General features: G+C 33.2%; 1 protein-coding gene across 1 annotated transcript in view; it reads right to left on the bottom strand.

Moving 5' to 3' along the window:
* The window catches only part of LOC110026114 (nuclear pore complex protein NUP160), an 83,552-nt gene that overhangs the window by 13,763 nt on the left and 51,767 nt on the right, over positions 1-18,022 (bottom strand). The window contains exons 16-23 of the mRNA XM_020726915.1: positions 14,623-14,693; positions 14,193-14,539; positions 5,719-5,787; positions 5,303-5,621; positions 5,105-5,236; positions 4,894-4,999; positions 4,715-4,786; positions 4,392-4,551 (exon numbers count right to left, since the gene is read on the bottom strand). Coding sequence (XP_020582574.1) covers positions 4,392-4,551; positions 4,715-4,786; positions 4,894-4,999; positions 5,105-5,236; positions 5,303-5,621; positions 5,719-5,787; positions 14,193-14,539; positions 14,623-14,693 — 1,276 coding nt within the window. The remainder of the gene's footprint in view (positions 1-4,391; positions 4,552-4,714; positions 4,787-4,893; positions 5,000-5,104; positions 5,237-5,302; positions 5,622-5,718; positions 5,788-14,192; positions 14,540-14,622; positions 14,694-18,022) is intronic.

Raw genomic sequence — 18,022 nt, 5'->3', positions numbered from 1 at the left:
TAATACACACCGGGGGGGGGAGTGGGATTGGGAGAGAAGTTTGGGTATAGCTAATGCTAGAAACCCTAGAATAGGACAGGGTCAAGCTAACTATGATACCAAATGATATTGAAGTTAACTTAAACTACAAAAGAAAAAACAAATATTACTACCAAATCAAATAAACATTCACAATCAAACACACTTGGAAGAGAAAATTACAACAAGCACGGCACAAACTCACACTAGGGCTCAAACCATGGGTGGTGGAGTTAGGCTAGGTGGTAAGGGAGCAAAGTGTGGTGACTGAAATGGGTTGTAGATGGTTGGGACAACAAAAGGGGGGACTGAAATTGCACTGACAACAAAGCAAAGGGTTGGGACAATGAGAAGCAACGAAGGGGAACGACTGTGAGCTGCGGGACAACAAGAGCAGTGTTGTCTGGTGTGGAGGCAGCAAGCGGAGACCGTAGGGACAACTAGATAAGCTACCGTTCATGCCGCGGCTAGTCGGAATGATGGTTGGACAGCAAGAAAACAACCGGGAAAAGCTATTTGAATCATCGGCTGAGAGGGGAATGAGGGTGGCAGCGACAAGGGATGCCAGAGATCGCAAGACAGCAAGAGGATGGTTGTCTAGAATTGGAAAAAACTACAATAAAGACGGCAATGGAATGGGATAGGGAAAATAATCACCGTCTCGGGAAAGATACAACCAGAGCACCACTCAACTCTTAGATACAACCCTTAATGGAGGAAACAAATGTCTACGGTGGTCCTAAAAAAAACTAAAACTAGAACATCAAAAACGAGAATATACACTACAGGAGAGCTTTAAATTAGCTTCGACATTTTGCGTTGGATTTTGCGACTGCTTTGCGTTAAAAAAAATTATTCTATTTGCGTCGGAAATTGCATCGAAATTATTGTTGTTGTTGCAACGTTTTCTATGTCAGATTTGCGTTAAATAAATTGATGCAAAAGCTCTAATTAAAAGCGTCGAATAAATCCGATGCAAATTTGACGATAAATCTGATGCAATAAATCTAAAAAAACTCATGTTTTCAAATTCATTTTCTTCATCGTGTGTCTCGCCCCTGTCTCCTCTACTCCCTCACGCCACACCCAAAACTCTAGCATCTCCTCTTCTCCCTCTCGCCGTCACCGATCACCAGTCGCTGCACCTCCCACTTGCCACCGAAACCCCGTTGCGACCCTAAGTCGTCGCCACCTGTGAGAGGATCAGAAAGGGTAACTTCGCTTCAGTTTTTTTCTTTTTAATTTTGGTATGTATGTAACATTTGAAGTTTTAAGTATTAGGAATGTATATGCATAAGATTTCAATATGTAACATTTAAAGTTTAGATGTTAAGAATGTATATGCATAAAATTAGGTGTTAGCTATGTGTATATATATACATAAGTATTGAGTGGTATGTATAACAATATTTTTATTTATATAAATAAGCATTGAGTGTTAGCTTTGTATAAAAGCAGGTTTGGGTGAGATTATAGTTGGTTTTGAGGTAGGCCTAAATTAGTTGGATGGTTGGGTATTTTTTTTCTTGAGTCATTCAATTTTGGATTTAATTAGTTTTAAACATAAAAAAGAATTGAAAGTTGCACCAGTATTATATTTTAACTTGATAAAATTAATGTAGTTGCTGATGCATTAAATATGAAGTTCACTGGTATGACAATTTGTATAGAATTTTTATATTTCTTTACAGGAGATGATTAAAAATGCTTAAATATTAGATGATGATAAACAAGATTAATTTATCAAATGCAGTCAAGAAGATGAGTTGAATTACATGTAGATCATCTTGGCATATTGACTTGTGATATTTTAAATTTAGTCTTTACTGATGGTGATATGAGGGGAGAGTTATTACATAAAACTCATAAATTTAGGATATGCAATATTCATCCAGAGTGCAGAAAAATATATTATGATTTGATGGCATGGGTTCAAGCAACAAGTGACAGAGTTGTTCTGAGATATGAGATCAATTAGAAGGTAAAAGTTGAGCAATCAAAGATCCAATAGTTTATTATAATCTTTGTCTATTTATGAGTAGGAGAAGATCATTAGATTTTATTATGGATCTGACTTTGATTATCAAATTGGTTCATTTTATTAACATAGAGCTATTCTAGGATGTCGTTTATTTAACTTTGTTCAACATATTTTAACCATAGGTATTACTAAATGAGCTAACATGACCCATTTAGAATCTATATGGTCTCAATTGGATTTAATCCAATTAATTGATATAACTGGCTTGAAACATGGCTCATGGATCTTGACTAAAAATTTTGTGACTCAACCTATTGTTAATTCACTGATTGTATTGTGATTAATATAATTTGATCTATAGTCTATTTATGCACTCACAGCTTGGTTTCTTTTGAACTTAAATATTCTATTTTAACTAATATATCATCCGCACAATTATCCTCTATTAATTTTTCTCTTCTCAGTTATGCTCTTCTAAATACTAAATTTTCATTTTTTGGTCATACTCTTTTGACATAGGCAACCTTAAAGGTCAAAATAAAGTTTCTAACTAGTTCTTAATGTTTGATGAATTAAAAAAGGTAGATTTATATATATACCATGAAATTATTGTGCAGATACAGATCTAACACCTAAACTTCAATTTTTGCATATATGCCACAAAACCTATGCATAGAAAGGTGTATTCCCCTTTTTTTATGCATAGACAAGGTGGCATGTAAGTAAAATACTGAAATTTAGGTGTTAGATATGTATATGCATAAGAATTTTATATGCATGTAAAAACCCCATTAAAAATATCCAAAAGTCAAATTTAATTTGACTTCGTTCGAGTCATTCTAAGCAAAAAATTTTGTATAGAATCTCGTGCATGCATTTTTATGATCTCCTAGTCAAGTGAACGGTGACCGCTATAGTCGAGGAGAAGGATAAGAAGAAGGATGAGTAGAAGGAATAGCAGTTTTTATGTATTTTAATTTATGAAATGTTTGAACTTACATTGATCAGAATGCATATGTAACATTTTGATAATTTTGATTTGTGACAGTAACTCATTTTCAGTATTGATATTTTTAAAAGCTTTGATTTGTGATATGATTGTATAAAATGTTGATGTGATGTAGATTAAATATTGTGTGCAGGTTGTGAAAATGTAATTGATTTTTTAATTTTTTTAGTCAAATTTGTGTCTGTTTTGAGTCCAATAATTTGACGTGTTGTCCATTGAACTAAGCTTGACACAAATCTGATGGTAATAAAACAATATTATTTATTGTCTGATGTTTTTTAGATGCAAAATTCGACGCATTTGCAGACTGAATATGTTCGACGCTTTGATGGTGAAAAAATCGACGCTAATAATTTTCGTCAGACTATTTTGACGCAAAATTGATGGAATTAATATTAGCGACCCCCGAATTACCCGTGGAAAAAATCAGACGCAAATCCGACGATAATTCTCAACTAGCATCGGATTTACATTCGAGTCTGATTTGACCGACGCAATTTTTTTGCATTCCTGTAGTGATAAAATAATAAGATAAATAAAAGTGACTCAAAAGGACCGGCCAACTCCTTAGAATGGAAAAAACCTGGAACGAACCGGTCAAAGCAAATAGTCGGATCGCGGCTTCGTTCCCGGGACTCCCGTGTCGGGATCAAGGGGCGCTCTCGTGTCAAAGGCATTACAAATATGATCTTTGGTGCCTTACCTTTAATATGCACATAACTTTAAGCTCTTGCACCTATTTTAGATTTCACTAATTCATGGTCATGCATCAAGTTTCTAACCATCGATTCTTTTTTGACATCATTATAAATCAACTTACATAAAAGAAAAAAAAAGTTATCTTCTATGTTAAACATGTAAACAAACACCTATCCAATCAAGGCACCATGCTCGCCTAAATATTTACTGCCTTAAATTAAGGTTTTTGAAAAATTGATGCTTATACTGGAGATGATTGAAAGGCTATGTCCTAACCTTGCACAACAGCCTAGTAGATGATGCAGCTCCACTCAACTAAGCAAATTTGAAACATTTTTCAATTCATCGAAAAAGGATGTGCACATAAGACTTTTGATTTACAAACAGTTTGTCTTCTATGTGATGGACATTTGAATTAGATTTTCCATTAATTTCTTCATTATTTAGAGGCACTAAAAAAGATAGAAGTCCAATATGGACAGTAATTATTTCTAATAAACTTTGATTTCACAATCAAAAGGTAACTTGCACAAATTAAGGGCTTCCAAGTTTGACCTTCAAGGCTAGGCAAATTACTTAAAAGTTGCCTTTATTTCACGAATCAAAATTAACATCAAGTTGAGAATATAAAAAAAATTAGAAAAAAGAAGAGACCATACAAAGAATATGCAAAATTTTACATACAAGATAGAATTGAAGCGTTTCCCAGTGACCATTTCCATCTATTTGATTGATCATAGAACTCGAGTTAAAATTGATAATAGAACTCGAATCAATTCTCCCATCAGTATGCCTTAAATCATCAGGTGATGGCAGCAAAAAGTTGTTTCCTTTTCCAATGCTCCTAGGATTGTAATGAAAATGAAAAAGGATGTCAACCAAGAAAGTAATTTAACCATACGTTTATGAATTACATGAAAAACATATCAGGAATAAGGAAGATGATGACTACACTAAGAATGATGCCACATAATAAATCACCTAAAAACATAATCAAGTGAACTTACCCTAAAGCTGAAGAAACCATTCCTCCCGAGAAAAATTTTTCTGAGAGAGCAATAAAAGCTTGCTCGAGTTCCCTGAGAAAAATATTTCATTTCTTATCAAAAGCATGCTAAATAAAAATAATGCGCAAAGGTACAGTACTTTTTAGTGTGCCAGTAGAATGGAAAACTAAGCATTATACCTATTTAATGTAGAGCCCTTCCAAAATGTGAGAATAACTATGAAAGCCATGTCATAAAAATTTTCTTTGATTAAAATATCCACTAAATGTGAAAGTTTCTGATTCCCTGTTAGTGTAATACACACCAAAAAACCTTGTAACATAGCAGTTCAGAATGTAATTGCAAGAATGGCAGCCAAAACACCAAGTATGATATGAATATATCCTATACCTGAAAAATTAATCTTATCCTTCACATGAGACAGCAAATACTGGGCTGAGGTTAGTACATACTCTTTTTCAAGCATTTTGATATCAACATTGTATTGTAGCCTCTCAGATTCAAATTCATCACTAAAAGCAGCTGGAGAGAATATAAGATTATTATTTAACTAAGAAAAAATAACATAATTAGAAAATGGCCTCGTACATTTTTCTGCAAGGACATTTCGAGCTCTTTTATGTCGTAAACCTTGACCAGTAGAAAAGCTATCCACGTATTTTGAGTCAATCCAGGCAGATGCATGATCGACAAGTTGCAGTGCATTGATCGCTGCAGATAATCCTTCTAATCTCTCTTGGAGGGCTGTAGAAAACTTTCCTGTGTCATCAGTAATTACTTCATTCTTTAATCTAACTGAATATTGGTAAATGTAGCTAGCAGCCTTTCTCCAGTTGTTACGATATGCTTGAAACGAATAAAGCAATTTGTAAAGATTTGGCCTTGCAAAAATATCAGAACGCTCAGCCTGGAAAGTTTGAAGCACAATTTATATAATACTCACACAGCGATATACTTTTGAAAAGAAAAACTTAAAAACAAAAGCAACTAGGACAGTCTCAAACCTTCCAAAACAACTCCTGCTCAACCTTCTCAGTCATTCCGACAAAAGGTAACTTGCCATCACAGAGAACCTAACAAAAATATAAAAATAACTCCATTCAGCATTACACCAAAGGATAATTCAACGCATTCAGAAAGATAATATAGCCATAAAAAAGGGTTATAGCCCCATTCAGCGGATAAAACAGGCAACCAAATAACAAATTCCAAAGGTGTGAGATAAAATTATAGTTATCACCTTAAGTATCCTGAAAAAATCGTCGTTATTAGCCTTATCCCAAACTATTTGAGGCCACCTCTTTCAATTCTCCATAGATCCACATCTTATCAAATTTTTATGCGACTCTTTTAAAATTTGTTTTGATTTAAATTTTTTGTACTCAATTTTTCTATATACTTAATATTTAAGCCACTTTATAATGAGTAATGATTCAAGTGTCAAATTGATGCCTTCATTTTCTGTAGCTATTCTTCTTTTCTTCTCTCTCTTCACTCTCACATTTACCAAATTTATGAGAGGAAGGGCGACTAGATCCATTGCAAAGCAAGAGGAAGGAAGAATAGAAAAAGAACTAGGATGATGAGAGAAGGGAAGAAATCAAGAAAAAAAGAAAAGAGTCAAAGCAACCATCTTAAGGACGAAAAAAACAAGCATGGTAGGTCTAATACATATCTAGTTTGCTACATTCTTGTTGCACCTCTCTCAAAGGGCGAAGTCCTTTACCACTCTTACTTGAAACAAAACTGCTAAAAGTAATGCTCAAACGATCACAACAAGGAAAAACATTTAGAAAATTCTGATCATAACGATACAGCAAACCTAAAAATCATCTACAATAAATAGTTACACCCATGAATCATGGGCACAGACACAAGTACATATATAACACGACACAAACACACCAAGAAAACATATGTGTAAAAGTAGGACATGCTAGACCATGGACATAATATTATATGCACAGCTATAAGTTCATTTTATAGGTCAACTAACCAAATTGACCAGCCGGCAGCACGACAGCCGAGCCAAGCTGATCAACCACTCAATTCAACTAGACATTGACAAGTCAGCTCATCCACTCATACACAACATATTTAGCGGCAAGCTCTCCCCAATAAATTAGATCGACTTGATCATTGCTCCCCAGTATTGAATAGGCTGACAAGGCTCCCCAGTATTGAATAGGCTGACAAGATATACAGGCTACTTTCGGCTACTTTGTTCCATACTTTATTTTATATATTGTACAATGTACATTTTATTTTTTAAGTAGGGTTATACATAACAAACCTCAAGCAAGCTCAACCAACAAATAGAGACAACCAACATAAAATATAGGAGGGCTCTTTAGTGAGAATTCTTTCGAAAAGACTAATCTGGAAGAGCTTAAACCCAATAATCATTAAACTAAGAGCAATAAAAATTATGAGGGCATTCCATCTGCCCCCTCTAATATATGTTCATTCATTAGTTCTCTTCTCACATAACTTTTTTCTAAGTGGCATAACAAATGAACATATCAAGAACTGATATCCTTTTTGGTGCAACAAGCGTGTATCATGTCACAAACTAAAATAGAGTTGTTTACGACAAACCAAATCACAGAGACCAGTCAATCAACATGAAAAGCATGAGGAATTTCAATGTGCAGTTGATGAAAGATCTGAATGAGCGGATGACAATGATAATTAATGAAGCTTTGGCATGTGCACTAAAAGAAGTGTCACACTCAGCCATCATTTGAATCTCCAGAATCAGTGGTATGTAAAAGAAGAGCTTCAGTAGCAAGAACGAGGACTCTTATCTGAAAAAGCCAAATAATCCACCCGTTATGGCATGTGAATGACACAAGTACAATCGCTCTTGCCTCCAACATTCCTACCTCGGTCGAGCAGCTGATCACACAACTCTTAGCTACATGTGAATCACACGATTCTTTTTTCCTTTCCTACATTGCTTCTTCCTCCCTGATTGCGCACGATGGGATTCTCATTCCTTTTTTGCTCTTCGCCTTTCCGATTCACCCAACTAATGCGAATCAACCTTCCCCTGCATTCACCCACCGCCTCTCTTCTCTATTTATTGGCTACCAATCATACAGCATCACAAAACTCCCCATTCTAGCCATTGGATCTCTCTAGTCCTTTCCTCTAAAGTTTGTAGCTGCCACCTCACTCCACTTTCTTCCTACTTGACAACAGCCATCGAGTCTCCACTGTCATCCATTGACTAATCAAACAAGTTGTATGTCTACTCTTCTCCCATTTTTCCATTATTTTTTTCTTGAGTGCAATTTTATTAGTTCATTTATAGCCTTATATATCTCTCTAGATCAAATTTATTTTTAATTATTTGATTATTATGATAAATAAAGTTAGAGTTAATTTTAGTTAGGTTCATACTTTCTTTCAGAAAAAAAATATAATGGCAATGATTTAAAATAAATAATAATAATAATAATAATAATAATGATAATATGTCTGTCAGGTTATATATAACTAATAAATAATCAATTTTAACACATGTAATAGCAAAATAGTTAACATTTCGGAGTCAGATCAATATAAGAACTGCTAATAGATGTTCATTGAACTACTAATAATATTGGAGTTTTCATGTTTTCTTTTGAGGTAAATAACTGTTATTTATTAGGTATAAATGTATCATTTTGCTGTTAGGAGTGTTGAGCTTGCTACTTGTATCAGATTTCTAATTATTTCTTTTTTAGGTAGATTTGTCAATCTTATTGCACTTATATTACTAAACATCTGATATAAGATTCTTCTATTGCTCGTAATAAAATGATTATTTGTCCTATCTTATTTATGCACAACTTCTTGTATATTAGATTTAACTCTCCTATTGAAATATTTTTTTTTTGGCACAACACTCCTATGAAATACAAGTAGATTTATGTCATGCTATTATCATTCTTGAAAAAGTAAATGTATTAGTCACATTATTTAAATAATTACATATTGAATTTGTAAATGTATATTTGTGTACAATGATAAGTAGGTGGAATCTTTTTGGATGCGGTTGGTAGGACCACAGACTGACAACAACAACAACAACAACAACAACAACAACAAAGCCTTAATCCCACTACGTGGGCTCGGCTACATGAATCCTTTTTTGCGTCCTATTTAGTGTCACATTTAGTGTCACATTTTCATTTAGTTCGAGTAAATTAAGATCATTTTTTATACATAAGCCCAAGTCTTCCTAGGTCTACCCCTGCCTTCTTAACACAAGTCAAATCTAAAACATCTACTCTCCTAATCGGATCATCAGATGGTCGACGTTTAATGTGACCAAACCATCTAAATCTATCTAAGAAGACTTTCTCTAATTTTGTCTGTCACAGGAGCAACACCAACCCTATCATGAATATATTCATTTTGTATTGTGTCTCTAAGCGTAAAGCCACTCATCCACCTAATCATTCTCATCTCGGCAACACTTAACTTATTATTATGCTTCTCTTTTAAAGGCCAACATTCAACGCCATAGAACATTGCAGGTTTCACCACCGTCTTATAAAATTTTTCTTTCAGTCTAAGCGATACTTTTCTATCACACAAAAGGCCCGAAACATTCCTCCACTTCAACCAACCAACTTGAATTCTACTATTAACATCCACATCTATATCACCATCGCTTTGAACAACAGACCCAAGATATCTAAATCGTTCACACCTTTTAATAATTTGATCACCCAAAGTCACACTTCTGTCACTAGAGCTATTACTACTAAAATTACATTCCATGCATTCAATTTTAGTTCTACTCAAATGAAGGCCTTTAGACTCTAATGTAGACCTCCATAATTCAAGTTTTTCCCTCTCATTTTATCCATGAGAAGAATATCAACAACAAAAAGCATACACCAAGGTACATCCTCCTGTAGATGTCCAGTAAAACCATCCATAAGTAAAGCAAAAAGATATGGGTCCCTGATGTAATCCAACAGAAATAGTCAATCCTCCTTCAGTTTGAACACAAGTAACAGCTCTAGTATATATATCTTTAATGACTTTAATATAAGTCATATCAACACTTTTCTTCTCAAGAACTCTCCAAAGGATATCTCTTGGAACCTTATCGTAAGCTTTTTCTAAATCAATAAAAATCAAATGTAGATTCTCCTTATTATCTCTGAACTTCTCCATCAAACCTCTCAATAAATGTATAGCTTCCATAGTAGACCTGCCCTTCATTCAAAAAAAAGGATCAAAATACTCTTTTCCTCTACTCAGGAATCTTCTTAATTTTTAAAAGAATATTAAAGCATTTAGTAAGCCAAGAAACTTACATTTCATTGGGCATATCGTCAGGTCCTACTGACTTTCCACCCTTGGTTTTCTTTAAAGCCTCATCATCTTCTTTTTTTATTAATGTGACGACAAAAATAAAACGTTTTATTATTATTCATGATATTAAGATCACTAAGGTCGATCATATTTTCAGAAACTTCATTAAAAAGTTTATCAAAATAACTCACCCACCTATGTTGAATATCCTTTTCTAAGAAAAGTAATTTTTGATTTTCATCTTTAATACATTTTACTTGAGTTAAATCTTTACTTTTCTTCTCTCTTTTTTTGGCTAGTTTATACATATATTTTTCACCCTTCTTAGTATTTAATCTATTATAAAGATCATTAAAAGCAAAATTTTTAGCGTCACGGATTGTTTTTTTAGACTCTCAGCTGGTCGTTTGATATTTTTTCCAGTTCTCAATTTTTATAACATAACTTCTTATATTTTATCTTTTCTTGCACATTATTATTCCACCACTAACTATTTTTATTTATAAAAACTTTTTATTTTGATTCTCCAAGCACACATTTTGCTACTTGTTTAATAGTGTGTGTTATTTTATCGCACAAAAACATTTATTTCTTCATGAACATCCCAAATTTTAAAATATTAAATTTTACTCATAAAAATAATTTTATTTGTCTCTTTTAGGTTCCCTCATCTAATTCTACGATGATGAGTCCTAGTATTCTTTATTTTACAACTCTTCATCTTAAAATCTAGAACTAATAAACGATGTTGGCTACTTAAATTCTCACTTGGAATGACCTTACAGTCTTGACTGCACAAAATCATCCAAGTTTATTTGGTTTGTATTTATCTTCCCGATTCCAGGATGTCTGATAATAACGACGATATAGATATAAAACAAATTGAAATTAACTAATAAATGACTGATAATTCAAACACAAATAAGACTTGATTGGATTAAAAATAAATGCATTGAAATACATGAAAGTGACTAACAATTATTACATATTTTATTAAAATGATTGAGCATATTCATATTATTATCCAGGCATTACGATACTTTTAATAACTCTTTTGCCTCAGTTATTTTATATACACAAGTAAATTTTCTTGTTCCCTTATTCAAACTACATGCACACTACTTTATCAGTTATGATTTAGTAAATAGTGATTATTTATTGATTTTGATTTGTTAAACTCACTTGTTGATATTTTTGTATAACAGATTCTACTAGGTCACTCGAAAGACCATCTCCACAGATGCATACATTTCAATATTAGATTTACTTTTGTTATTTCAGTTTGGTATCAATTATTTTTGTTGGTTTTAGGTAGTTTCCTTTCTGAAACTATTTTCCTTACTATTTTTAGGATATGTTCTAATCTCGATACTGAACCAACAACCTAAGATTAACACGAATTTGACCCACCAATTTTAGACTAACTTGAAATTAAACCAAATTTGACCCGAATAGCTTTTATGCATATATTAAATGGGTTGTTCAAGCTCGGGTGATTTGGTGAAAATGGATTGGGTTCGAGTTAATTTTTCTGGCAAGTTTAATATTTGAGTCTGAATCGGACAGAGCAATTTTATGTCGACATAGACCCAAAATGACCAGAAAACTCGATGAAACCCTTAGAAATGATATGTTTAATATGAAAATTACATTATAGGAAAGTTATGAAAGAAACAAAAGTAGACAAAAAAAGTAACACGATTAAAATTCGTCCAAAAATATTATTGAAAAATAGAATTCAAACAAATGAAAAATACGATTACATAAGATCAACTCCAAGATGATAACAATGATGTAAATAAAGTTATAAAACCATATAAAATGACACTTCTCTTAAAAGATTAAATGCTTATGATGAAATGGATTATGTTGCAAGCTTGTTCAACACATATTCAAATTAAAACTTATGGATAGAAATATCATTACTAAACAAAAACTATTGATGAAAACATTTATACATCAAACATCTTATTTATTAGTACCACTAATCAATATTACCCTTATCTTAGGAAGCCTTCTCCACCACATAAGGATAATATTACCAAATGCATGAAGATCCATACAAAGATAGGGTTTAGGATGATGTTCATAAACACAAATTTTCCCATGCATTCATATGAAATTTGCTTGCCACAATAACTAAACCCGCCACCGAAAAGAGAATTCCAATCACTAAACCAATGAAATTCAAATTAAGGATTGATAAGCATGCCAACAAGCATAAAAATTTTACCTCTTTGCACTTCATTCAATGCCCATGGAGAGTAATGTTCAATAGCTTTTTTTTTCTTCAAAACTATAAAGCAAGCCAAAATAAAAGGCGGGAATGAAGTAACTGTTATTGTTCGTTTATTACAATCTTTGATATTTATTAAAAGCATAGTTAACAACCAAAATGAAATGAAGAAAAGGGATGCAATGGAGCTATGCATCACTTGTCTATGAAGAACAAGCTTTTTTTTAATTAAATGTGTTGCAATTGTTCTCCACATCACATCATGTGCTGCACATTTGGCTCCAGCTCAAAATAATATCTCGGCTCCAATTTCATGATTCAGCTCAAAATCAACCACAATGACTACGCACAAACATTTCTTTTCTCTTATTTCTTGTAATCATTGAGTCATTTCCATTGGTTCTACATTCTCTTCCACTAGATGAGATACCCAAAATAGTCCCCTGAGTTTCGACAAGTGACCAATTTAATCCTAGAGTTTTAAAGTAATCCATATTAGTCCCAGATTATTGAAAATTGATCTAAATTTGTCCTATATTAAATTTCCCATTTAATTTAATGATGTTACGGGCCAAATGAGAGTAAACTGGTCAAATAAAACCTCTTTTATGCGTTAAATGTAAGACTTTAAAAATCTCAATACAAGATGGATTTACGAGATTTAGAGAAGCAAAGCGCGAGAAGGTGGGTGGGATAAAGGGGAAGAAAGACGAGGGTCGCCTTGGTTTAAGGTAGGAGTGGAGCAAAAGGAGAAAGATGGGTTTTAGAGGTCATCATATGCCGCAGTCCTGTCTTCCTAGCTAGCTCTAATCATGACTATATCGTGAGGGCTCGGTCACGAAGGCGATGGTTAGGGTTCAATCATGAAGACGATGGAATTGCACGAAATCGAGAGATAGAGAGATAACAAGCGGGTTTCAAGTGGCTTTAAATTAAGTTGATTTTTTTTACTTAATTAATTAAATAATAATAATTAATAAGTAATTAATAAGTTACAAGTAATTAGAATTAGAAAAATAATAAATGTAACTATTTAGTAATTAATTAATAGAAAATAACATATTAAACATTAATTAATTTAATAAAATTTTAATAATTATTAATTAGTTTACAAAACAATTAGTCATGACTTAATGCAAATATAATTATTTACTTCATGAAATAAATGTTTAACTTCATTCATAAATTTAAATAATTTATTATATATGAAAATAGAGTAATAATAAAAAAAAATTTATTTAAAATTTTATTCATAAAAGACCGATTAAAGTTAATGGTTGATGTTAACCTTAACCATTAAATTTGGCCTAAGGGCCAATTTGGATCAATTTTCAATATTTTTGGACTAATTTGAAGCACTTTAAAACTCTGGAAATAAATTAGTCACTTACTGAAAAGTTGGGGGACTTAAGTTCTTGTACTTATTAAAAAATATTATCAAATGTGATTTAAGTTTGACTGTATGAATAACTATTATCACACAACATATGCATATATGATATGTAAGTCAAAAATATCTAGTTTGTAAAATGCTGTTTAGCTTTGTGCACTAAAGCAAAAAAAGAGCCTCAGACATACTTTGAAAATAGTTTGTTGCTACAATGAGTAGTTAAAGCTGCATATATAAAAAACTACATCCACACAGCCTTCACAAGGAAAACAAACACTGGGTGTGTGATTAACCAATCATACATTTCTAGCAAATTTTATTGTATTTTAGGTTTTTAGGTTAAAATTGACCTCAGCCAAAAAAAAAAAAGTGTTTTTCAAGGGAAATAAACAACGGTATATGCATGTAGTTAAGAAGGCAAGCTTATGTAAATGTACAATCACTTCACAGAAACTATATATCCACACATTTTTAAAGTTAACAAAAAACAAGCAAGAACAGATTTTGCAACATTAGTTGGAGGAAAAAGAAACAACCTTGGTGGCACCATGCTCACAGAGAACGATGACAAACCGCCTAAGACATATATATTTGCTATCCTCGTCTGGGTTAGAAACTATGGCACAATAAGCATCCCTATAATTCTTGAGATCCAAACAAAACTTGAAGACATTTGCCCACAATTGGCCACGGATTGTAGAGGCAAGTTCAGGAGTAAATTCATCATCCATATTGCCATCATTCAGTGCAATAATTTCATCAGCTTGTTCTAAAGCAGCAAGAGCAAATTGACAAGCGCCCTCACTCATAGCATGTTGATCAAATATAAGCATTGCCCATTGATAATAATGAAGCCTCCACAAAGCTGTAGATTCAGATTCACCTTAAAAAATTAAAGGATTCAGTGTTGGTGTTATATCATATACATCAGCCACTAGTTAAAAAATTGAGCATACAAGAATATACCAGAATATAAGAAACCTGTTTCCGCATAGAGATTTTGCAAAGATTGTGACGCTTCAGGGAAAGATGCAGCTCTGCATAATAATTAGAATTTTGTGAGAAAGGAAATGATGCCAGAAATTCCAACAAAAAAAATAACAATAATGAAAGTAATTGTAAGAAACTCTCCAAAACGCATATGCTTAAGCCTCATGGTAGAAGTCTTACAATACTTCTAGCACTTGAAAAGGTTACAAATTTTTACCATTAGACTAACAGCCTGATACTTCAAAATTGAGATGAAGAGAAATTATAGTAAGCTGCAAAATGTGCAGCTTTATATAAATTTCAACTTCTTTAATGTCAGCCAGCATACAATAAAATTTTTTTTTGAAAATCTTTTCCAAGCGAGACAAAAGAAAAGCTGTGTATTAGTTTACCTTCACAAAATTGCAAAATTTTGACTTCTCAAATAAAAAAATAAAAAGAATAAAAAAATTAAAAAATGAAAATCCAAAGGAAAAGGAAAATTAATAAGTAAAAAAGAAAAACACCAGCCCCTCTTTGGGCTCCGAGTTTGTCATTGATAAGGTAGAATAGATTTAATTCAAACATAATCCCATCGATGTTTAGACCTAGGTTGACATCGTTCTAGGATTCCTAGTAGGTGTTTAAGGATAAAAAATCTAAGATAGAATAGGATTTGGGAATTAAATAGGGAGATAATTGTTGTCTTGTAGTTTAAATCAGCAAGGATGGGAAGCCAACACCAGTAAGTGGAGTATGAAAGCCAATGGGGGCTGCACAAACGGAAAACAACAAGAGAATGACGCCAACGGTGGCTATCTTGAGTATGAACAGCAAGAAAATGCGTTTGGTGACTTTTCGGCATGACACAAACTCCATGGATTCAGCACCTATTTCCAATCAAGCTACATACATGCCACTTGAGCAGAGAAATAATACAACACTCCTACGATAAGAAATCTGAGAGAAATCTCAACACAACAAATAATAAAACCAAACAAAACTGTTCTAACAGTCCTAAAGCAAACAAATATAACATAGAGCCACAAAACAACCCTAACTCTTGGACCAATCTCTATATAGGATGGACTCTCGCACCCATTCCGGGACACGATTCACATTCCACGTCATTCTCCCCAGGTGGGAGAGCTTCATCTTTATCTCCGAAAGCATTAACATCCTCATAGTACGGTGACAAATCAACAACATTGAAAGTAGCTGAAATATTGTGATCTCTTGGTATATCAATCTTATAAATATTATTATTAATCTTACTGGCGATCCTGAATGGAAAAAAAGTTATAGGCTTGAGCTTCACAAGCTACCCTACAAGAAACCTACCCTTGTTCAATCTAATCCGCACCACAATCACCTTCCTCAAAAGCTATAACCTTCCTGGATTTGTGAGTTAGATTTTGATACTTGGTATTCTGATTAGAAACTTGTTCCTCCCATATATAATACCATCTGAGCCACCACCAGTAATTCTTGCACAAACTAGACAAGCCTGTCTATTACATCAAAGCAAAATCCACAGCACGGTAGCTAAAGTAACATCGATATGTTAGTTCTCCTAGTGCATAAAATTGTTTATCCGATTTTGCAGCACTTAGAAATGCTTTGAAGGCCTCAACACAGAAATTTCCTATGTTGAATGTTTGATAGGTACCCTAATTGCATAGCTTCGTCCAAGATCATTGACAAAAATTATACCATTGTGATATTTGTACTTTCTAAGAATATATATCTAGTTAATGACTTAATGATTGGATGATTCTTTTCTTAGGTAGCTACATATCTGTGCGAGAGGAGTTTGCACAAATAATCAAGAGAAGCTTCGCCGCTAAACAACTCCATATTCGTTTTTTTGTACTTGTCAAATTCAGTAACAAAAAAATTTATCGATACAAATGTGTTCTCCACTAAACAGGGTAACCAAGAAGCTGCTATAAGCTTTATCATCTTTCGACCCACGTAAGATAAAGTAGTATGAAATTTTATAAAGAAATTATGCAATTGCAATATCCTACTCCAAATGAAAATTTTATTTTTATTCAACTGTGATGTTTGATCATATATATTCCTCACGGAATAAGAGCACGTAAGTCATATAATATTGTCAAAGTTAATTTGATCCTTTCATTTTAACACATCAGGGCAATCAAGTTTTATCTTAGATATCATAAAAGATGGATTAAGCATTTGTAATTAAGACTAAATCTAGAGTAAGTTAAATTTCAAAATATGATTGCTCTTATTCATTAGGAAGATAAGAAGTTAGATTTCAAATTCTCAATTTTATAAGATAGGTTATTATAAAGAAGTTGGTCAATCTGTCAATAAGTATAAAATATCTAAATTTAAGTTTTAGCGATTCATATGAGGAAACTAATCACGTGGCTCTTGTGGGATGCCCTTGACTCATTCTCTTGATTATGAGAGGCTTCTTCATCTCTGAGAAAACTTGAATTGTCAGATATTCTTTCCCACAAAATACCTGAGAAGATTTTCAAATTTGTGGTTCACCACTCCTATATGGTCATTTGTTCGTAGGTGAGCTACTGAACTAAACTAGAACTTAGTGCCCAACTTACACCATGGAATATTACGAAGATAGCTCAGAGACTCCTCATCTCTGTTTGAAGCAATGACATGTTGGACAAACCTCAGTGGGGGCTACCCTGTATTTAGTATCAGTTTCTCAAATTCATCTCCTTCTTAGACAACCAATGTCAGTCCTGTTGGTGTTTTGATCAAAGCCTGCAAAAAGATAATTCATGTCACCACATCCTTAAACACTTAGGATTCCTTCCAGGACAAGTAAAAAAGTGCTTCCCATCTTTGGTGAAAGAATGTGTTTTTATATCCATTATTTTATGTGTAACGATCATTCTGTCAAGGACAACCTAAGAGGACTAGACACGCATCCATAAATATCACATTGCACCAAACTTGCTCCCGGAACTTATCACTGAATTAAAACTCAACGAGACATCTTCTATCAACATTGATCTTACACCCCTTCTTCAACCTAAGCCAAGAATATGACAGAGAATGCTTCTGAGCAGCGAAGCTCCTTTATCAATCATTTGTGTAGAAGCCACATTTTTACAATTACCTCTGTCTATAATGAGGTTGCCCAACTTTTCCTTCACTGTGCAACAACTACAAAATATGTTGTGATGAAGCAACTATTGCTATCGTATGGGCTCAGTTTGAAGGAACTATCATATTAGTGGCATCTCTCCCTCGTCGACTGAAATTTGGTACTTTTTTTTGCTTCATCACCTACTTCAATATCTCGTGTCACTGTCTAAAATTTCATTGCTCCATACTCGGTGAGATAGAACACCCTTAAGTATACTTTTGTTTTGACAATGAGACACTTGAAATACTT

Source organism: Phalaenopsis equestris, unplaced genomic scaffold, assembly GCF_001263595.1.
Source record: "Phalaenopsis equestris unplaced genomic scaffold, ASM126359v1 Scaffold000352, whole genome shotgun sequence".
Taxonomy (NCBI): domain Eukaryota; kingdom Viridiplantae; phylum Streptophyta; class Magnoliopsida; order Asparagales; family Orchidaceae; genus Phalaenopsis; species Phalaenopsis equestris.
The sequence above is the reverse complement of the archived record's forward strand: the minus strand, read 5'-3'. Positions and strand labels throughout refer to the sequence as shown.